The sequence below is a fragment of the Centroberyx affinis genome, unplaced genomic scaffold (genome assembly GCF_046629955.1).
Source record: "Centroberyx affinis isolate AG114_WGS23_722 - 3 ecotype Tasmania unplaced genomic scaffold, CSIRO-AGI_Caff_v1 ptg000171l_1, whole genome shotgun sequence".
Taxonomy (NCBI): Eukaryota; Metazoa; Chordata; class Actinopteri; order Beryciformes; family Berycidae; genus Centroberyx; species Centroberyx affinis.
In genome coordinates this window covers 843,178-867,165 of record NW_027278868.1, presented here as the reverse complement: position 1 = coordinate 867,165, position 23,988 = coordinate 843,178, and the positions used below count along the sequence as shown (strand labels likewise).

The following is a 23,988-nucleotide window of genomic DNA, read 5'->3' as shown; positions in this document are numbered from 1 at the left end:
GATTATGTGTACTACAGCTAATGATAGGTCAGAGTGTTTGTATTGGTGAGGCCGTGTGTGTGTGTAAGTCCTCCTCACACACACACACACACTCAGCTGTCAGTCCACCATTCAGTCAGTCATAGCTCGATTTCCAACTATGCCAGTGTGCTCAGTAGATGGTGCTGGTTGTCTGTGTAGTAGCTGTGCCTTCTCTTCCCCGTTCCATTAAACATGCTCGGTTCATAACTATGATGCCTAAGCGCCGGCATCCAAAACCAACTGAAGCCCGGAAATCTGACTCAGAGCCACAGGCAGATGAGAAACAACGTTCTATTCTAATAATTATGTTTCAAACAAGGCCTCAGAATTTCTTTAAAAGGTTATTTTATTTGACAAATGCAAGTAATATTTTTACAGCACAGAATAAACTTAAATGTTATGATACAGAATACAATATTGAGCATATGAAGAACCTGTAGTAGATGGAAACATACCACCAGGATACAGTCTGCATAAGATTTGCAATAAACCAAACCGCCAACAGAGTATCCTTTCACAGCAAAGCATAACGCCATGTGGACTAATTAGCACATAATGCCATGCGCATTACGTAATAAGTAGGCAAATCAATAGCAAAGGTCTTTTCTAAAGGATTGGCACTCTGGCAGCATCATGTTTAAGAATCCAAAATCACATCACACTCGCACACACTCTCGGACGCCCACATGCACATTTTATATTAAAAAGGGAGAAAAAGCACCCAGCATTCATTTGACCCTAGGTAAAGAATCCATTTTCATTTGGTGGCAAAACACAAAAAAACACATTTATATGCAGTGCGGTGCACATCGAAAGTAAGGTTTTTAAGCTTCGTTGTCATCTTGTCATTTTTCATTTCTAGAAAAGCAAACCTAAAACGATAAGTTCTTTTCCATTATAATTCATTTTCTTCCACTGATTGCACGGTTACACATACTGGATACACAGAGGCTCTGTACAAATTGATGATGTGTACATAGTTTAGCAACACTTCAAGGTGGCAGTCTAGCACACAAAGTGATAAAGTCAAAATTTAGGGCTGTTTTGCTTCCTCACAGCTGTTGAATGCAGTGAAAGCTGTTTACATCACAAGTTAATTCACCATCAAACCAGAGCATTTGACTTAGGACGATATGGTTTACAACAACAACTTAATAAATAAGTGAGACTTGCTTAACTACTAGCCAGATGTAATGTAATAAATCTATACTGTTGATGTTTTTAGCACTTTACAGATGTGTGTATGTCTGCATCAGTGCATTATGGGCCTGGTAGCAAAGATTTAGTCTTATTGGAGTGAGAGCCAGTGTCCTGAGTGAGTGTATGTGGCGATGTGAGCGATGTATGAGGTCAGTGGTTCTGGCTGGAGTGCGGCTCAGTAGCAGCCTCTGCCTTTGCTTCAGCCTCCCGGTGCATCTGGCTGAGGTGTTTGATTAGGCCCTCCAGCTCGGGGTTTCCCCCAAAGTCTCTGATCAGCTGGTAGGCCTCGGCCTCCAGGTTCCGCAGAGTCTTGCGGGTGTAGGAGAACGAGCCCACTTTCTCCAGGTAGTCCACGCAGTAGCGCTTGATGTCAACGTTCTCCGTGCGCTGTCGCAGGATGTTCTGCACCTGGGTGCTCTCCGGCTGCGACCATATGGCGTGGATGGTGAGGAAAGAGAACTTGCCCTCGGTCAGGTCCTCACAGAAGCTCTTGTTCTCACTGTACTCGCTAGAGATCAGGTTGGCGTAGTCGTCACGGATCTGGAAGAAGAGGCCCAGCGTGTCCAGGAGGGGCTTCAGGTCCCGGTCCCAGTCCGAGAAGAGCTGCATCAGGCCCACGGCCAGGCCGAAGAGGCCGCCGGTCTTCTGCAGCACCATGGTGCGGTACTCCTGCTCAGTGGGACAGGTGTACGTGTCCCTCCAGTGGATGTCCAGGCCCTGGCCGCGGTGCAGCTCCAGCAGCTGCCGGGTGAACACCCGGACGGCCTCGGGGTGCTCCAGGGTCAGCACCTTCTCCAACCCCAGGAAGTAGACGTAATTGGCGGAGTTGATCACGGAGGGAATGCCGTAGATGCTGTGGGCCACAGGGAAGCCTCGCCGCAGCTTGGAGCTGTCCTCAATGTCATCTATGAGCAAGCTGGCATTGTGTAGCATTTCCGTCACCTCGATGATCACCTGAACACAACACAAACACACCTGATGATTAAAGACGACAGTGATGCATAAATAATAACCCATGAAGAGGAATTATTGTGTCTGGAATTTTAACAGATAAAATCATCTGGTAATACTAGGCCATACTTTAGCTTTTCTATAGCTTGTGTTCTGCTGTACTAACATTTGGGGACTGCTATATTGATGCTGTTGCTGAGGAAATATTGCCTCCATGGGCCTTTAAAGTGTCAATAGATGACTTGTTTTAACATAAAAGAAAAAGAACAGCCTCCCTTTCCTTACTGTTACACATCAAACTCAGGTTCAAAGAAACTCTAGATGAATTATGCATTACAGATGTGTTACAGCTAGTATCCAGTAGAGGGAGCCATGTCTACACTCTGCTCTGCACTGCTCCAGCAGAGAGCATCTTGACAAGTAGATGTGGTAAATGTAGGTGAAACAAACCAGGCAGACAGAGAGAATGTAGAGCTGGACTGCTTGCGGGGGCATAAACACAGTCTGGAGCTGTTTTGGAAGGTCAGACAGACTTTGACAGGACTGCTGTGGATTTGATCTGGTCTACTACTCCAAAACCCAGATGTTGTGCCCAACTGGGAGCATATGGAGGGAATGGCTGAATGGGTTAGAGGAGGAAATGTAGTCACATGGTAAGGTAATTAGAGGTGACACTCCAGTGCTTAGAGCGCTTTCACCCCCTCCAGAGAGACAATGACTGGGTACGGGTCACAGGGCCGGGTGTACCGACATGCTCCAACAGCTTTATCATGCTCCGCTATTGACCTCAACACACACACACACACACACACACACACACACACTGATCCAAGGAGTCACCAAAATCTTGCCAAGTCTTCTTATACCAATGTATAGCAGTGCAACAAGTGGTACAGAGATGCATTTGAATGAATGCTGATGCTCATTTCACTTAAGGATTACTGGGACTTCTTTTAATTTACCAATCACTGATTTGGTCCTACATTTTGAGCTGGTATTTATAAGGCCCATACTTTGCTTGCTGAGCTAACAAACTGGCTCAAGTCAGACAATTTCTGTAGTTGTTCCACAGCAAGGGGGCGCTGGGCCAGACTAAATACTCCAAGTCCATCAGCAGGAGCTTCTACCCGGAAAAAGCTGAAATTGATGTGACTCCAGCGTTTACTAGTCCCTGTTCGACACAAAACAGAAAGGGTTGCCGTCAGGTCCTGGGCCGGCCATGCGGCCTGCTGGAGCGCTGTGCTGATTTAGAAGACAAGTGGTGTGGCCTGGTAATGAAAGCTGTTTGTGTGGGGCCGGGGAGCACAAAGAGAGGCTCAGTGGGTCGGGCACAAGGCCAAGGCTGGGCCAGTTCAGCCGTTTATCCTCCAAACACAACCTTTCCCTCAGCAGGGCCCCGACACTCACTCACCCTGGCACCTCAGTGAGCCACTCACAGGGGGGGGGGGGCTGATGCAACACACACTCTCTCTCTCTCTCTCACACACACAGAGAAAATAAATCTAATACAGACATGAGATTCCTAAATGAGAAAATGGGATATTATGTAGCCTAACATCTACTCTAGGATAAAAGATTCATTACAAACAGACTGCGGCCTTAGAGAATTACAATTCCCTGTCAGGAAAAAAAAAAAAGACCAAGTGCACAATCAAGACAGAAATACAAGTCACATGAACAACAGCGTTGCCTCAGGTAACAATAACAAAGAAACAGCAGCTATCAAACCAAAATACAAGCACCAACATTTTCCTAGTTTTGGAGTGTCTGGGTTCTCCAAGGGATCCAATTATAGTCAGACCATCTCTGTGTTTTAGTGCCCAGTGCCTTCATTGCTCCCTAAGACTTCATTGATTATCACTAGAGGTTATTGACGCGGAAACTCGCTCTATTTGCCAGAGCTACAATCAGTGATCCATTAAGAATGCAAAGACTCCTTCACAACAAAGGAGTCACTGAATCCAATATATTGAGGGGAAACAACTCTGAAACAGCCACGCCAGTTACAGAGTGGTATAAACCTGTCTCACTTAGAGGTACTAGGTGCTAACCACAGGTTACTGGAATACCATCTGCTGCTGTCAGCACTTCCTGCCAACTCTGTCAGCATCAACAGACAAAAATGAAAAAGTAATGAAGATTCCCTGAGGGACTAAATGATGCTTATTTCCCTGCATTATAATAACAATTTATCACTTAATTAATCCCTGCAGGGACATTCTCTTTTCTTTTGCCCCCTCCCTGTCTTGCTTGCTGAAGGACACTTCAGCAGGCTGGATACTTTTCGACATGGGGGCTTGAGCCCGGGTTTTCTGGTTTAAGGGCCATCTCCCTGTAGCAACTGATGTAACAACTTATCAAAATGTGATAAAATGACTGTCTAAATAGGTTGAAAATGTAATAAAACCTGAGTATGTAATTGCTGGATAATGTCATAACATCACATAATTACATTACATAATTACATGATTACATAGCAGGCGTCTATTACTTCACAAGGGGTGTAACATTTAATTGGTGATGTCATAATTTTGACTAACAATGTAATAACTTGTAAGAATGTAATGTAATTATTCAAGTTATTTCATCATTAGTCAATACCATTAGTACATCATCAGTTAAATAACATTACACACTTTTCTGAAGTAATAATTGCTGGTTAATGTATTAATGTGTATGAATTAAATTGAATACTGGTATTGTGGAACAAGCTGCCTGAGGAGATCAGGGTGGCTTCTTCAGTGTCTCATACATACATACATACATACATACATACATACATACATACATACATACATACATACATACATACATACATACATACATACATACATACATACATACATACATACATACATACATACATACATACATCATAAAAACATACCTTTATGAACTTGCTTTTACTTAGTTTTTGTGTTTAGATTGATTGCCATCATCTTGTTTATTGGTATTAGTGTTATTTTATTATGTGTTCATTTTATCACTATTTGTGTTTGATTTTAGTGTTTGCCTATTGTTCTGTGAAGCACATTGTAACTATATCTAAAAGTGCTACAAATAAAGTTTATTATTATTATTATTATTATTATTATTAAACATTACAGGTTTTATTATTACTCTTTTGACCCATTTAGAGGGTAATTACATTTCAGAAGTTATTACACTGTCCGGCAGTTATTACATTATGAGTTTCGACACTTCCTGTTCACTATGCCAACCTGCCAATCAGGTCATAGTTAATTTGTCGTAGCGGCAGCGACATTACAGTCTCAGTCAGCATCAGTCAGGCTGAAACCCACTAGAAGCTCTGAGCCTGAGGTGACAGACAACCCCATGACTGACACATACTGTATGTTTTAAAAGCAAAAAGACAGAAGTCAGGAAACGTGATAAAAGCTAACCTTTCTGCATTGTCAAAGAGAACAGGAGGAGGCCGGCCTGCTAAAGGTCGAAAGGCAGCCGATGTGCGCTGGAGGAATTTCCCTAACCTCCGCTCCCCGTGCTGTACTACATAGTAGAGAGGCACAGATGGGTTTTTGATAAAGAATGAATAGCCAAATGAATGAGACAGTGTGCAACTGTCACTGCCTCCATCTATCTGGAGGCACGGTTGTTTCCATGGCGGCGACTTCTTGGCAGCAGTGTGCTAATGATGACGGGAGGAGTGCTCACAGTCTGCATGATGGGTTCAGCAAGAGTTTACAGCCAAATATACCACAGAGCTGCCACAAAGACAGAGGGAGACAGAAAGCCACGAGGGGGGGAAGGGGGGGGGGCAGTTCTTTGATATGACAGAAGTACAATTATCCTGCTACTAAGTACCTCCACTAGCTACTGTATCATAACAAAGAGGAAATACTGTCTACAGTGAACGTGTCAGATGTTTTACAGGAGCACAAACCTTTGGTGACAATCTGCATATGAACGTTGGCCATATGAACCGCCAACAAATCTACATCCACAAGTGATCAGTCCAGCTCAGTGCTCTAGAGTAACGTTTTATTTTAACCTTAAGGAGCACATGCGCCTCTGAAATTAAAATATATCAGGAATACATAAAGAAATGTAGCAGCATGTAATGTGAAAATAATCAAAAACGCCACTTTGAATCTCAAGTTGCTCCTTTTTCAATTTTCCACATGGCAGTAATTCATTTTTAGCCGTATAAACTACTATAATAGTAGCACTGTAGAAGCTTTGAGCTGCTACTAAACATATCTCCACTGAGGCAAAGTGTGAGAGAGATGCTGTGGTGGGAGGAGGAGGGCAGACGTGACAGGACTGATCTACTATATTCAATAAATATCTTATTCCTCAGAAGATAGACAGGCAAGGATATTACTCTCTCTCACACACACACTCCTGATTTTTTTATTGAGGCCTTCATCCAGTCATCACAGAGGGGGGTGGGGGGCTTTTATTGCACATTTGAAGATGAAATGACCACAGGAGGCTGCGTGCACTCGCAACAGTGCGACCTGTGAGCTCCACTGCAGAACTAGGGTTACTCTATTTGGAGAGGATTTATAAAAAATTCAGGACAAAGGGAGACCTGTTGAGCAGCAAACCTAATGAGAGCTGACAGGCTCGGCACTTAGCATTCTGCACTGGGAAAGGCAGCTGATTCACAAAAAGCAGATTAGTCTCCACCATATCTCCATCATCAGACATAGGGCCACTATTTAGTCACCACAATGCTAACACTATCAGTCTAATAGGGTCGACAGCCTGTTCTCCCTAAGGGGACGGCGGGGAGGGTCCTGCTCAATACACCCAATAAACCCTAAATGGTTAATTAGAAATGAATCTGACAGAAGAACAGTAGAAATGCCAATGGGCCCGCTATTTGAATATGCAATTTGGCATGTCTGTTGCAGTCTAATCATTAAGCATCCAAGGATAAGAAGTGACAATATTGGAGTGGAGGAGTGGAGGCGTGTGTTTGCCTGGGAAGCTGTCTGCAATGTAAATCTGGCTAATCCCATGCTCACGGATGTGATCAGGAACACACAAAAAAAAAGAGCAGAAAAGCAGTCGTCTCTCATTGGAAATTAATATGAGTTGTATGCAAAAAAAATCCCTGGATGCTGCCACATATTTCCTTCTTCTCATTTTCCCTTTTATGGCACTGGTACTGTTTACTGTACCATTGGGAGGAGAAAAAAACAGTAAAATACTGAGCGACCATGACCTACCTATTCCCATTTAAAAAGTATATGCTAAAAGCGAAATGAAACATTCTGCTAACAGTTCAATACCATGAGCTGTCCATTTTCCTAAAAAATGCTAACAACCAATTTCTTGCATTCCTTCCTCCATCTAACTTTGAAAACAAACTTAAGATAAATTAAAAAAAAGGACGATTAGGCTATTGGAATCAAACAGCAATTTCTCAGCACTGGGCTTGAAAACAGCTCACATGGAATGAATAAAAGTGCTTGATGTATATAATTTAAGACCATCTGGACTCACATGCTAGTCTTGCTTCCACTCTCTCCAGAAACACAACACCACTCTTTCTAGGCAGAAACTCAATTTGATAGAGATGCATTCTAAAAATGGCCTGCTGTGCACTGATGGGTTAAGTGCCAAAATCTATTAGAATTGATTTTCATCCCTTTGAGATGACAGAAGGGAATATTAAAGGGGAGAGGGGCAAGATGACAGGAAAATCTGATTGGGCAAGGGAGAATTCTGGAAAAAAACAGAAGATGATGAAAGCTGGGACAGTATTGGTTCAGATAAGTAAATATGATGATCGCTATTGAAAGAACCCCAACCCCACCTATGGCGCAACACTGGGAGTGCTTCCCTTTTTCAGAGTGAAGCTGGGTTCACTCTGGTTAGCAGTTAGCCTTGTGTGTGACTTTATTGTTTTGTCTGTTGTTTGCTTACACAGCCCTCTGTCTCTCACTTCCTCAACCAGTCATCTGAGCAGTATGGGGGAGGGAGGGGGGGAGGGAGGGGGGGAGGGAGGGGTGTCACATGATCAGAGTGAGGACAGACACATAAGGACACACAAACACAATGGAGTAAACACAAACACAATGGAGATGACAGGAGAAAATTAGGCCACGCTCAGTGTGAAAACAACACTGATGTGAAGGTGAAGCAGACCAGCAGACCAGCCTGAACTGGAAGAATAGCCTGAACTGTCATTTATCACAAGGAACATGGTTCAGCTGTACAGTGTCTATCTGCATGGCAGGAGTCTTTGCGCGTTTTCAATCGCTTCGCACCTTGCTGTGTCTTTTCCTTCTAAAGAGTACTACCAGTCTTCCATTTGTATCCGTCACCAGCCTAATCCTAATCTGCCACCACTGAGTCACTTTAAAGTACTGAGTCATCATGAGTAGACAACGAAAAATGGTTGAGATGAAATAGTGAAAATAATGGCCGCCTTGTCACTGAGCGTACCTTTTCAAAGTGAAGACTAGAGAGACAAGAGAGGTGAGGGACTTGAGTCAGTAAGACAGTTTTCATAAAAGCTGAAAGAAGTGAGCAAAATAACTTGAGCAGTAAAGTCTGGCAATCATCTCTTTGTTACAGCCCCATGCTGTCACTGAATCTATATGGCCAAATAAATAGTGTATTGTGGCTTTAAAGAAAGATGAGCCAACACCAATCATTATTGACATCAGCAGCTAAAGGAGAAAGCTGTGTTTTTTACATGTGAGACCAAAAATAACAGAATAGGGTAAACAGTTTTCAAAAGCGTTGCTCCTTTTTCCTTCATTCGTTTGACTTGATCCTCTGCTGCATTAGAAACCTCCTGTAATAAATCATGAATGCTCTCAGCTCTAGATTTACATTCAGTTAGAAGCGACTCAGCTGACAGAACACTCTGGGAGAATTAGGAAATAAACGAGCGCGGCATCATTTCACCTTCCTGGGCCTGTCAGCAACAATAAACATGACGGCTCTGAATGTTAAAGAGGCTTGAAACGGTCGGCTTCTCACCTGAAGTTTGTCCTCTGGAACGTTCAGCCAGTGGTTAAATGCTTGGGAGAGTTTCGTCCTAACCTGTTTTCCTGCGAAGAGAGCGAGAAAAAGAAAGTTCAATCATTAAAATAGTCAAGGACAAAAATACTGTAGCATGCAAAGTAGGGGTGGGAATCACAGAGTAACTCACGATACGATACTATCACGATATATTGCCCACGATAACGATGGTATCACGATACAGCGATTCTGCGATACTCGAAACATTGCAACACAATTCATCTACGATACATCCCGATATCTGTGTAACTGAAGAAGAAAAAATACCCCTAAAAAGGCAAAAAACAGGAACTGTGGTGCCCAGGGGGTTCCCCAAATTTTTGAGTAGCCAGCCAGATGGGAAAAGTAGCGGGCTAAGGGATGTTTGCAGTGGCAAGAACCATTTTTCCGGTGATGGCATTTTTACCAAATTAATAAACAAACCTTATGAAAGCATGACAATTAAATAACATGAATATAACATTTTATTGGACCAATGCTCAATTGTGAACTGTGAATGTTTAATGTACTTTCTTGAGTCCAGTGCAATTTTTAAATTGTAGGAAATAGAAAAATATTATTACAAATAGTAATAAATATAATACCAAAGTGCATATTTTAGTCTGCTCAGAGCAAGACTGGATCTCTCTCCTGAGTACTACTGCAATCACAGAACTGAGATCCAATAATGTTAGAAACATAAATCAGTATAAATAATGAGAAAATGCCCCCAATTTTACATGGTCATAACACCTGCATACTGGCTTTAACAAACCTCCTAAAACAGAAGTCCCTCTAATCTTTCCCCTTTCCTCCATTTACATCTCCCATTTATATTTTGAACATTGGCAAAATGGAGTCAGTGGGACTTGGTTAAACTTGGGTGGTAACATCAAAGGCCAGGAATTTCTATAGGAGCGTTACATGAAGCCCCTAAAATGATCTCCTCAGCTAATGCCTTGTATTTAGCGTTATACAGCTGTAACGCTTCAGTTGAGTCCGTCGTTACCATGGCAACCGTTCGCTGCGCGATCCGAGGTTCACCAGAGATCGCTATTATTTTGAAACCTCTATGAAACTCACAGCTCTCCTTGCAATTTCACACGCAGTTCAGTTATTAAGGAGAGTGACAACCGCATTCTATAACCAAACTCACTCCCTGAAAAACACAATTTGACAGCGGTTTCGGTTAGTAGTGTGAACCAGAACGGGACTGGACAACTGGTTGTTAAGTGGCGCGACACTCGTTATGTTAAGTAACATTATCATCCTTAATTTGAAAGAGACGGAGGTAAGTGTTGTCGGACATTCTCAAATTTTATATTCCTCAACACTGCAGTTGCTCCTACCAGTTCTGCGGTCTCGGCCCAGATGTTGCGGTTAAAAGTATCATGTTCCTGCGGTGGAAAAAGAGAAAGTGACGCCGCTGTCAGTGGCGGTTTATTAAGATCTTATGGATAAATTGACGCCTCTGGTTACTGGAGTTACTGGTGTCAAACAAACTGAAAATACAGGCAGTGGTAGCCGCCATACTGGTCTGAAGTAAACGTTACTATGGTTACAGACATTATTTCCAGCCATCGCGAGATCGGAGGAATGGAGTGACTCCTGTTAACCGTAGTCTAGTCATTTTACTTCTGCTCCAGTATACCATACATATGCGCAGTCACTCTCATTCATAAATTCGGTTGTCGCTACCAAATTCTGATAGTGTGTACGTTTAGTGACATTCAGTTATAAAAGTAGCCGGCCAGACGGAGGTGAGTAGACGGCTAAATAGCCGGCAGCCGGCGCTTGGGGAGCTGTCCGCCATTTTCCCCTTGAGTGAGTTATTCGTCTTCTTCACCGCAAGTTAGTTAACTTCCGTTCACTTTACCCTCATTCATTTGATAAGCGCCACCACGAGGAGTCATTAAGTAGTGACTCTCTGGTAAGTCAAAATGGTAACAGGCTTAATGCGGGGGAATCCGTTCAGAGCGCCTGCATGTTTTAATAAAAATATCGATATTTGGTACCAGTGTATCGATAACGTATCGCAAGAGGAAGTATGACGATATATTCCAGTATCGATATTTTGTCCCACCCCTAATGCAAAGGCAATTCTAAAACAGTCCACACTCATATGAGAGCAAAAGGGTAACCTTGAATTGCATCCTCCACGCTGCCTGACTATTAATCTTGAAAATCATTATCAGCTCATTCTACATTGAAATAATATGAGTCTTAACTAACAAGCCTGATTCTCTGCCTTGGCTTCCCTGACATTGGTATTCACATTTTGAGTCCCAATGTCTGTGATAAAACAGAATGCATGGTTTGTTAAGGCCAATATCGCCACATTTAGTGGGTGGTAGCTAGAACAGCTAAAGTTGGGGGTTCACAGTTCAAGAACACAGAAGTATTTATGTTAAGGTTGCGCTAGGTAAGACTTTTATGTAAAAATGCACCTGCCATACCAGCGTAAATGACAAAGTGGGGCTACAATAGAAAAAAGCATCCCATCCCAACTAACTGACACCCCGCAGATTCGTCCCATTTAGTCAAATGTAATTCTGGTGTTCAGTATGGACACTTCTCTATCCACCGGAAGTGATGAATTGCAAAATACAAAACTTTCCTGTGCTCTGTCCAGAGAAAGCTGGACTTGCCAACGATGTTGGTAATCATGAGCATAACAATGCACCGTTTACAGATTTCTGGGGATTTAAGTTCAAATTCTTCCAAACATTACCTCTCACTGCCATTTGGGCTGCTAACATGCAAAGTTACCAAGTGTAGCTTTAAGATTGTTCTAACAATGTAAAATATCTCTTAAAACCACTACCCAAAAGACAAACTGTCAATGTTCAAAGTACTGTTTGATTCTGTAGTTAGTGTCTGTGAAATGTTAAAATTACTTTCTTATCAGTCTTTTGTCAAGGCCTTGACAAAAGAACACCTTTAACATAGGGAAAAGAACAAGGAACAACAATACAGCTGCCACAATATAGATCTGAAATTTAAGTTCAAGACGAATATGCCACAACATTTTAAATTTGATTAAATCAAATGTGTATACATCTGCTGTGTGCATACTAGAAACATCATATTAACCATTTTGGGCATTTTGCTGATCCAGTGTGACTAACAAGAAGAGAGCAGGTTGGGACACTTCACCAAGACACATGGCTTTTGTGAGTCTGTCTCTGGAACCACAAGGCCACTCTGCCGCCACTGACATCACAACTGACTCACCTGGCAGCTGCAGCAAATACTTGTACGGTTCAAGAAGAATTCGCTCAGAGGCTGCTTCCGTGTTGCCATCCATTGCTTGAAGTTTAAGCAAATCTATTGGAGGAGATGGAAAATATAATAAAAATAAAAAAATTAAAATATGGCTGTTGAAGACTTAACACTTTTGGAGTAGTTGCAGTATTGCACTTTCTAAACTACATCTATTGACTGCCCTACATATTTAATGTTATTTGTAAATGTAAATGCTGTGTATGTGTGTGAGGTGAGGTGCCCCCGAGGTAGGGTGCTAGATAGGTGCTCTTTTTTTTTTTGTATTCTTCTCTATATTGCTTGTATCTGTTACTTCCCAGCCCCATACTTAAAGGAAAAGTTCCTACTTGGTCCTACCAACTTCAGTGGAGTTTCAACTGACATGGGGGTGAGTAGATAATGAGTGAATTTTCATTTTGCTGTGAATCATTTCTTTAAGGCAGACTCTGCCTTAAAACTGACAGCTTGAGAAACCCAAAGCTAGTAGACAAAATCGATAAAGCAGTGAAAGAAATTGCAGAAAGGAGTCATTCGACATGACAAGAGTAATGTTAGACTCGAGGGCCAGCTTTACGCAACTAACACCACATAACCTACACCAGTCTGTAGCTTAATATACAAGGACTGTGTGGGCATGCATCGGTGAGTGATATGGCAACTTTATTCACTAAATGCTCTTTGCCCTTATATAACCATGACAGTGAGATACAGTGAATGCAATGAGAAAAAGCCTTGGTTATATTTGATCTTAACAAAAAATAAAAAAAATAAAAAAATAAAAGGTATTACCTAAGCTCATGCAGCCTGGACATGAAAGGCACAATTCATTTATCAATTACACAGGGACAGAGATAAAGTGGTGAGTGCTGTTAGGCTAAGTGAAACACAAATAAAAAATGAATTCAATGTTGGAAGCTCTACACTTCTAAAAAAAAAATGGCCTAAATCATCTAAACCAAACAGCAAATTGAAATGTTTTGACAAATCCCATGAAATGCTTCCATGACGTAACTATTCGCTATCCATCACGTATTAGACCCATGTATAGGGCCATGAAATCCTCCTGTGCATGGTGACAGCAGGACTGGAATGTGTTCACAAGAAAAACAATTATGTCACCAGTGACTCACAGAAACTGGTGACCAGTGATGCTAAATAAAAAGGTGGGTAAACTATGGCCTCTTGCTGGTGATCATCATGAGGCAATAAAAACCACCACCACTATGAACTAAAATCAATTAGATTTTCAGACGAACAAATGTATTTATTCCCATAAAAGACCATCCACATATAATAACTTACTTATCAGCTTGAACATGTACATGATGAATTTACACCATAAAGATGTACAGGTAACCTCTATTCTGAAAATGGGGGAGTAAACTGACTTTAGGCGGGTTTACTGTTCACTACATCCCTGCTTGTGATGAATTATTGATGCACAACATAACAGCTACTGATTCTAACTCAGTTACCACACTGAGACATCACAGACAGATAAAGGATAAAAGATAAACATATAAAAAGCACATGTCATGACATTTTCTATCAAATAACAAAACTGCAGAGTCCATTTGCACCAAGTTACAGACTGGTTTCTTGTCAAAAAATAATGTTTATGCAATGTCATCATTTTCATGGAGAGATTTACAGTTGCTGGCACTCTGCAATATATATGTATGTGTGTGTGTGTGTGTGTGAGAGAGAGAGAGAGAGAGAGAGAGAGAGAGAGAGAGAGAGAGAGAGAGTGAGTGTTTGTGTATAGTTAACTATTCAGCTGTTTGTGCAAATTGGAAAACGTCAATGCAATCAAATTCCACATTTTCCCCAACTTATGTATGCATAATTTGGGTCATAATACATTTTATTACAAATCAATTTTACTGCATTTCATTTCAAATTTGAATTAACGTTTGAATATTGTTAACGTGTGATATAGCCTTTGCAGTTTCATTTTCGATTTGCTAGATAATGTGCGTACTGTTACATGAAAATTCAAATGCAAATTTGATTACTGAATTTTAAATGACATGATGACCCGAATTATGGAGCCATACGTTTGAAAAATAAAATGCTACTGCGGGATTTCATTTTCCAGTTTGATTAACCATATGAATAAAGTGAACTGTGCTCTTTCATACTGGTCTGCCCTCTTCATCTTCAGTACTTTAGTTATGATAGCTCCACCCACCTTTGAGACTTGGCAGCTTCCCTTCAGTCTGCTGATCAGTCCCTTATTTCTGTTAGCCAAATTGCTAGTTAGCTAGGAGGCTAACATAAGCACGCCGGTACACCCGCTTTGAACAATATTTAGTTTTTTTTCCAAATAAAAACTTCCAATTCAACATTGGTCATATAAGGCACACGATATGACCATCACATCCACACTTTGATAACATTTTCAGCTCTCAGCATTACTAGCTAATTCACGAGATGCCAGGCGGGTTGTCTGACAGTAGAACAGTACACAGCCGCTTTTCACAACGAGCTAGCGTTGGCGAGCTAGCTATATAGGCTTTGCCTTCTTTACAGAGCAAGCGCAGAATAGGTGGGGAATGCAACATGGGGGCGTCGCATGTTGTATGTTGTGATTTGATATTCGACATTGCCCGGTGGAAGCAACTGCACTTTAAGGCAATACAGTGAATAGAAATCTCCGCTGTGTCGGCCGAGACTGTAACACATATCGAACACACATATGTGTTGCAGAACTGTGGGGGTTGTAGTTTCTTGGGCTCTCTTGGTTCTGTATTGTGATAGCCACCCAGTCGGATTACGTCTTACAGTTTACCATGGATAGTTTTCTCCTGGCTCAGCCAATCATATTTAGTTAAGGCGTTCCCTGCACTGTGGCATCCAACGGGCGAGCATATTGATGACAGAGGCTGGGTTTGTGTACCTGTCAATCATTTTCAGAAGGCGGGGAGAAGGATCAGAGAAAGAGCTAGCGAGCTACTCAACAAGGCAACAGCAGCGTTCTGCAACGACTTTTGCCGATCCGCATCCAACATCAACCGGGCCAACGAACGACGCTCAAAACCTGTCAGATTATACACATAAATGATCCTATGGATTACTAATACACTTTCGTCGAAAAACAGGAGTGTTTCTCAACTTGACTGCGTTGGTAAGACTGCTTTTATTCGGCATAGACAATGTTATTTGGAATATTTTCGCTAGCTGGCTGGCTGCTACCAAGCCAACCTTGACGATAGCTAACTTGTTAACTAACATTGTGATGTGTTTGGGGAGATTTGAAGGAATGAATGAATTAGGTGCCGAGACAGCAAAAAGCCAACGGCCGAGAATACGGAGAAAACTTGGCCAGCTCGGTAACAAAGTTATTCTGTAACCAGCCAAATTAAGCTGATGAGCACAGCAGTGGCAGTGAAAGGTTAGCCATCGTTACTCTGGGTGGAATAGTTTCAAGCCTGCTAGACAAGCATCGGAGTGTTGTGTTGTTGAGCGGAGGAATCCTCGAAAAGGTGTCGTCGAACAGTGCCTGTCATGGTGTTCCCTAATAGCCATCAAAAGTGATATTACACGACACCATTGCCGACCTGTATAACGTGACATCGCTGCAAGATGTGATTTATCGCTCAGCGATTAAACGGCTGTAGTTTCACGAGTAAATTCGCAGTGCCAGGGTTTTCTTTTGTGCCATTAGTATCGTTAACGTTAGCCTCTCATGATTGGCTTGTCCAGTCTAGGCAGGACCCGCTGCTACATTGTGTCAATGAACTCATCCGTTTGATCAGTTGTATATTTCTTGATGCGAGGTGGAATATTTTTTCCACAGCTGCTCTGCTAGAGCACCTCTGTTATTTTCAATGTTGTGTGCGTGACCAATATTTTGCACATATCCGTGACTGGCACATCACCGTTGACAAAATGATTGAACAGAAATGGTTGGCGAAGCTGTTTAATCGCTCACAGCTTTAGTTAACCACGGCCCCATCTTTTAGGACAAGGGAAAGACGGTCGAGGCTCGGGCTGTGTGCATTGTTGAGACAGCTTGGTGGTCAGTCACTCACTTGCAACGGCTGGTCTAGCAAATTGTCTGGGGCGGATGACATTGTATCCTCCGCGATCATTCGCCACGACGAAGATCCATAAATGAGGGCTACGACCTTGGATTCTCTTATAATAATAATAATAAAATGTTTTAGGTATTTGGGCGCTGTTGCTGCGTTACAAGTCTTCTTAGGCTTGACCTTGTTGCGAACCGTTTCGTCGACTTGTTTCTTTGTCAGAAGCAACCCCACTCAATGTTACTCAGTGAATAGTCAGCAAAATGATAGACCAGCCGATAAAGAGAACATGTTGTAAAGAAAGTGACTTCCAGTCGGACTGCAGGCTTACTTTATTCAACTTCACGCTATTATTGCAGCATATAACGTCCATAAGATCGTATTTATAAAAAAGGTCTGGTTTGGTCGCTGTCTTGCCTGCCTCGCCAGTGTTATCGCTCTATTTTGCTGTCGAGTGTACTCTCCGCAGAGAGCAGCGCACCGAGACAAGGGGGAGCGACTCGGGGAAAATGAAAATGAACAGTCTCGGAGCAGTTCTCCTCTAAAATCAAGAGATTCATCTCCGAGAGAGAAATGGCTCTGACAAGGGCAGGTGAACAGCGATCGTTGATGCACGCTTCCCCCGCAATTTTCCGTGCTTCTGTGCCGAAGTGTTCTTGTTTTAGCCGACTGTCAGCTACAGAAATGGCGTCATCCTTTGCTGTAGCGTATAGTCAGTGCAGTGCAGACAGTAGGCACACCACGCTACCGTACTCAAACAGCCGAGCACCGAGCTGCTTACACTATCATCTTATACCAGCTACTGTGAAATTGACCATGCATTTGTGTAGACCGAGAAGGAAGTAGACTGTTTCGCCAGCGTTGAGTTACTTTTTTTGTTTGCTCGCCCTTCCACATGCCGAGACCCCAACTGACTACAGTACACGGGGCATTACATAAACGGCTTTACAGGCTCTGCGAATGGGAATGATCAGCTTGCCACGGTTTACTTTGCAACACAGATATTTTGGGAATGTAGTTTGAAAGCTTGGTTACAAACTGGGGCAGTCCACTGCAATATCACATTAGTAATGATTGTTTAAGTAAAGGGTCTTAAGACTGTTTTTTTTAAGAACGATTAAATGATCCATCTAAAATCAAACTCATTATTTTTAAAGGGAAATTATACGTTGAGGTGATTTGGTTTGCATTTTGTGAGACAGTTGTTACCAATGTAAATTGTGTGTCTACCATCCAGGTTTTTCATGGCATCCACCACTGTAGAAGAACAAGTGATGTCATCATAACAGTGCTTGCTTGCTGTGGCTCTGGCTCTGAAGTTTGCAATTTGTATCATGTCTAACAGTATCTTAAAACTTCTGTTTCCAGCCACAGATTCGTTACACTGGTCACCAAGAGGACTCGTAGAGAGATGAAGGTATGTTCATTCATGAAACTCTCACATGTATTGCAAGCCACAAGAAAGTCAGTTTTATCACTGCTGCACATTACTTTGCCAGCCTTGCCTCAATTTCAATAAATTCCTAGATAACAAGTGTGCTTCATCTTGTTGCTCTCATCAGTGAACTGGTTGCTTAATCTATAAAGGCTTTTGTTTTACTAAATGTTAACTTTGGTCCAATTCAAACGGTGAGGCAACCGTAATTGACATAGACAAAAGCAATACATTTATTTGGTAAGCATGATATTGAGTTTCCAGTGGCTTCAACACAATTGGCAAACACAGCTGGGAAAGGTAATTTTGATGTTATGCTCACTATTAGAGGCTATTGAATTCTATTCTGAGATATGACCAGAAAGTGTAATGATATGTGAATTTCACAAACATCTTTTCATGGAGAGTGTATTGGGAAAGGACCAGGGCATAATGATACACAAGTAACAGAATTGTCTAGCTTTGAAATTCAGAATATATTCAAAGGCTCTGGCATTGTTTACTGCAGCTCTATTCAATCTGAAAAAGTCACGGCTGTCATTGTTTGAGAAGTAGGCTGTGATGCAAGCTATTTAATCTTTTCTCATAGTTTCAATGGATCAAAGTTGTAACCGTTGTTATGCCTGCAGGCTGTTGTGTTTTTAACTTGTCATCCTGTTGCCATGGGAGCCATATGCAGAGTGATAACCTGCAGATTTTCTTTCACTTTTACATTAATTGGTATGACATATTTCTGATAAGTGTCTGTATTTTTAGTTCCTTTTTCATTTGGTACATCAAATACATAGCCTAACAGAATGCTGAGAGGAGAAAACAAAATATAAGAGGACATTAATTATATGTCAAAAGTGTTCAGTCTGTGGAGGACGTCAGTCCTTTGACAAGCTTTGTGTTTGGGGAGTTGGCGTTGAACAAATAAAGAGCTACTACAGTAATGATATGTAGTCTGTCACAGTGCTCCTCATGATGATATGCCTGTAGTGGTTAATCAGACTACACAAACACACACTAATATGCATGTAATAGTGTATCAAAGTATGGTATTTTATGATGCAAGAGTGGTACATAAGGCATCTTGTTATGGGAAAATAGTTTTCACTACATTTTGTTGCATTAGGCTATACAGTATATTAACTTCAGTCAATACCTTCCATGTTAGCTTTCCCCCCAAGTTTAATGGTTTCATCCATGTTGATTGTGAGATTGGGAAATCCCTCTGATTTGGTACGTTGTTGCTATTTCACAACCACTCTGACTGTTCTGCATTCATTATTCCCCTAGTAATGTTGCCTTAATGTAGCAGGATGATTAGTGGTTACATAATAAATCTTCCTATAACAAGAAGGTGATGGAATTCTGGTTCTCATAACTAGGAATGCAATTCAAAGAGTAGAACAACTAGTCAGATGTGATTCAGAAACAGGTGTGGTTAACAGATAATAATTATTTCACACTGTAGGCTAGCTTTGCTGCTTAATTTGTTTTACTTGAATGAAGTATAGCCTAGTATTTAAAGATTAATTTACTGTTGCCATTACCCATGACCATTTTGCAGTTATTGAATTTCTCTCTGGTTTGATAGCAGTAGGCTATCAATTTGGATGACTTTGTCCTTTCACTTAGTATTTTATGTCACTTCAGCTTGTGATTCACAGCCTTTCCTCCTTAGCTGTTTGCAGTGGTGTGTGCTGGATGAAATACTTTTAACTTTAGACATTCTAAAAGTAGACTGTATTGGATAATTGATTTAAATATTTTAGGCTAATCCATGTAATAACTTAATCTGCAAATATTATTGAAAATGCCTATGCTTAAATTAGAATACAGTCAGTCTACACTTGAGCAGAAGTAAGCTGGTAGGAACAACACACTCATTATTCCAGTTTGTGCACAGCCTTGATAACTTAGACACGATCAATTAAATGTTAGTGTCACAGGCATCAATTCCAGGGGTTCAAGCCCATGCTAAATATTTTATGGTGTCAGGAGTCGAGTGCTGTTTCATAATGTCAAGGGCATCCATTCACTGATATTGTAATTGTTGTAATCTAACCTACATGCATCTTTCTTTATGTTAATAGTGCTGTGAATGACTTAAACTTTACCTTACCATGACCCTGACATGGGCACCAAATACTTGACCATGCAGTATCACATTTTAGATGACTGCCATTTGCTGTCCAAACTTGCTCCATCATAACAACATTGTAACTGTTGGCAGAGCCTTTACCAGAGCTAGTGAGTGGAAAAATTGCTGTGCTGTATTTACAGCAAACGTAATGCTTATTTTTTTCCTAAACATTACACCTCAAATGGACTGAGTTTAAAAGTTGACTATGAGACTCTTCAACTATTCCTTGATTATACAGTTGTTGTGGCACTTGCCAAGTTCAAAATCAGTTTTAAGGAATTAAATAGATTTAGTTGAGTTACTCTTGTAAAGTATTCAGATAAGTTACAGCTGCCACAGTAATTGTTAATAGCAAACGGTGCAGTGGTAGACATAATAAATGCTTTTGCATTTGTGAAGAAACTTTCAGCAAGCCAGGTGCAGCAGGTTATATAATATGGGAATATATAATGAGCACATCTTTTTTTTTTTTTTTGTCAAATAGATGTAATAACTTTCTGGAATACTTTTAGGCCTGTTAATGTGTAAGTATGGTAAGGTTTAGAACTTTTGTGCAGTCCCATTAGTTTTCAGGGTTTTTCTTGAATTCTATAAAGGCCTGGGTTGTACAGTTGCCAGTGGGAAAGGTATTGCATGGGTGTGGTAGGTTGAAGACCTCTCTAAGATGACATGTGCCAAAAACGTATTGGAAGCTATTCTGCAGCCACAACGCAATTAAAAGAGACTGCTACAACTCGGCCAGAAGTCATATGTAAAGAAAAGGTGTTTTGCATCCTGGGGTGAGAGAATGGAGCCGCATGCTTGGTAACTGCTCAGGGTATAGGCTGCTCTAACATCACAAGCATCAATGATTCATAGAACTAGAACTGACCTTGTCTATTCTTCTAAGTTATAATAGCATCCTAATTTTATGTTAAAATTATTCAATTGAGGCCTATATATTTGCTCTGAATTGTTCGTGACACTGCGTGAGGAGCGGATTTGTTGGACCGGCCTAAATCTTGGTGAATTAGTGTATAAACAAAAGGTATTAAGATTGGTATTTTTTTCTAGTTTGAAGCCAGCCATGGCATTGCCAAGGCAACCCCTGCCGAAGCACCAGTCACTGGAATTGCGGTGACTCTGGCTTGGACAAAGAGGTGATTCACAGCAGGATTATTGTACAACGTGTGAGCTAGGCTGGGAGGGAGCTTAATTCTTTCCTGCATGCCTCTTGCATGTTCCTTTGTTCAGCATACAAACCCATTCATTATAGGACAATATGATGGGTCAAAAACAATTTTTGAAAATGTTTCAGTAACGCGGTTTAGTGTCTGAATAGTCTGTTAAGAAGATGTGGTTTTGTATGCTTTTACTGATGTACATACATAGTAGTTCTAGGGACGATAATAATTGATTTGTTCCATTGGAATTTGGTACAGTTTATTTGACTTGGCCGTTTAAGTGTGAGTCATCCTGTATCAACCACTCTCACCTGGTACAGCAGCTGAATAAAAACAAGTTTATGTTCCCAACTTCATCTTGTGCTGTTGTGTAACTTGAAACATACTGCGATGCAATAGTGATGCTTGTATTCCTAACAAGGGCATAGGTTGCATTTCAGCTTCGGGGGACAAACTCTGGATCAAATCCTGGGCAGCAAATACCACTGACGTACTATGGGCATAGTAGTGGCCTAAATGCATCTTTGTTTTCCCTCAATTCTTAAACAATATTAAATCTGAGAGAGTGAGGAGAATTGTTGGTCATTGTGAAATAAAGCAAGACATTGCTAAACTAAACCCCTGATCTGATGGAAAAAATATTCAAAATATGAAACATGGCTGACTCATTTGTTGTCTATATTTAAAGTCATGTAGTAAATGGAGAATTAAAAAACCAGGGGAAGGGCTCCGGTTTCTTGTGACCAAAGCCAATCACCAAAGATGTGCTTCAGTAAAACTCAGTTGTGCTTATAAAAACACAGAGTGAGCACAAGCATAGTATATCAGTCTGAGGCAGAAATAATTGAAGGGGAAAATTCATCCTTCTAATATTGTGGTGCACATGTCCCCCGTCTCCCCCCAAATCTACACCTAAAATTCCATAAACATTTAATAATGTAAGCAATTTGTGTGTACATATGTGTATATGCCCTAGATCATGCCTAGGAAATAGGAATGCAATTTTAAAAAGTAGAATAACTAGTCAGAAGTGATGCACACTGTTACAGACTGCTACTGTTGTGGTGGATGAGTGATGGAAATAGAAAATAGTTGAAAATGAAGCAGCACAGCTAATCTGTAGTGTGAATTGTTTGTTAGCTGCTAATCTTACCTGTTGCTGCACCCCATCTGACTAATTCTACTTCACTCATATGTGTCTGTAATAATGTTGTGACTGGAGTAATTATGGCATTATTATTTGTTTGTTGCAAAAGAACCTTTCCAATTAAAGACTAAATATTGGAAATGAGTAGCTGCATGCTGCCTGAGGGAATGCACCTCCTAAAAAAGTTGAACCAATAGGCTGTGATCTGTTACCCCTGAGCAAATGGCTAGGACTTCCTTGAGCCCCTCTCTGATCACTGAAATAAGGTCATAGAAGTTAGAGATTGACCGCCACAGGTCACATGATGTAGCACGCCACCATGATGCCATCGGTTTGCTTAAACCTTTTGGTAGTTGCCAGGAAGTGTCTTTTGACTGAGCCGTAGAATGAAACTGCTATACTCACTCAGGCCGTCCAAGAAATTGCTCTGTAAGCAGTGGCTCTTTTTCTACTAGTGCTTGTGCTGTATGGAGTTGGCTGTTAAATTTTTCATGAACTGAGAATCTGTATTGAGCGGAACTGATCCCGTTCTGCCGCTGCCAGTGCCGCTGTATTTTGCTTTGGTAAAGATAGAATGTTTTCAAAGCCCTGACTTAACAGCACTGCCACTTTTGTTTCCTCTGACTAGCAACACGACTAGAAAGGCCTAAATACTGAGCAGGCTTCAGATCACCAGTGATCAGTGAGGTGTTAATCTGTTCAAAGTATGTTTGCTGACATCATGCAGGTCACAAGTACTTTAGGGCCAGCTTTAGTGGTGCACCATGACCTCTCACTTGATGCTTCCTCTGTGAAAAGAGAAAAGCAGTTGGCATAGACCTATTTGGGTTGTCAGCCAATGGTTAAATCTGTGTGATAACTGCACTGCTACTTACTGATATCCTGTTTGATTATTATTTACTGCACCGTGAGGGCAATGCTTTGTTTTTTTTTTCCAAATATGCTCATTTTAAGCCAAGTCAAGCCGCAGTTTTGAGGACAATTTAGGCTTGTTTCTTGCCATGCTAGCGGCAGGTGCGTTTTGTCACCCCGTGCCAAGTCATATTTGAGTAGCCTATGTTTAATCAAGCACGTGTGCCCGGAGAGTGTTTTCCACATCAGCGGCGCTAGGTGAATAGCCAAAGAGCTGGTCTTGATCGTACTACTACCATTACCATAGTGTTGTCTTTCGCATGCAGAAGCTGAAGTGCCGCTGGAGGCTCACGCCGTGTTTTGCTCCGCTCTACTCTTTGCATGACAGTATCTTAAGTGAGAGCTACTCTTGTTAGGTGCTGGAGGTTTTGAGCTCATTATGTGTTGGCGAGAGGATCTTAACCAGCACACCTCCCAAAGGCGCAGGAATTCCGCCTCCCTGAGCTTAGTCAACTCGATTGGTTGAACATCTGAGGGGGAAAACATTGTGTGTCATTTAGCACTGGCTGGAGAAACGAAAATAAGAAAGAAGTATTCAGTGTTTTTCTCCAGACAGCTGTAGGCTAAATGGCCATCTAATCCAAGGAATGGAATTCCCTTTCATAGTTTTAGCTGAATGTAGGAAGGGGGGTGGCATTATCAGTGGAAATAACAAACCACCCTCTATTTGTATTGGCATGTGAGAATGACAAATGTAAATCTGGCCCCAGTAGTGCGTTATCACCCCTGCCTTGTTGAGTTGGGGAGGT

The 23,988-nt window shown here is 41.4% G+C and overlaps 2 protein-coding genes across 4 annotated transcripts in view; one reads left to right on the top strand and one right to left on the bottom strand.

Annotated features, from left to right (window-relative positions):
• Positions 1-375: 375 nt before the first annotated feature.
• On the bottom strand, positions 376-14,889 carry ggps1 (geranylgeranyl diphosphate synthase 1). The gene is made up of 4 exons (XM_071534962.1): positions 14,612-14,889; positions 12,391-12,483; positions 9,136-9,206; positions 376-2,175 (listed from the first exon to the last, which is right to left on the bottom strand). The coding sequence occupies exons 2-4, from the start codon at positions 12,461-12,463 to the stop codon at positions 1,372-1,374; spliced, it is 948 nt and encodes a 315-aa protein (XP_071391063.1). The 5' UTR covers positions 12,464-12,483; positions 14,612-14,889; the 3' UTR covers positions 376-1,371.
• A 521-nt stretch (positions 14,890-15,410) lies between these two features.
• Positions 15,411-23,988, top strand: part of arid4b (AT-rich interaction domain 4B) — a 37,327-nt gene continuing 28,749 nt past the window's right edge. For all 3 annotated transcript variants that reach the window (XM_071534854.1, XM_071534846.1, XM_071534838.1), the window contains exons 1-2: positions 15,411-15,547; positions 17,820-17,868. In XM_071534854.1, coding sequence (XP_071390955.1) covers positions 17,863-17,868 — 6 coding nt within the window. In that variant the 5' untranslated portion in view covers positions 15,411-15,547; positions 17,820-17,862. The remainder of the gene's footprint in view (positions 15,548-17,819; positions 17,869-23,988) is intronic.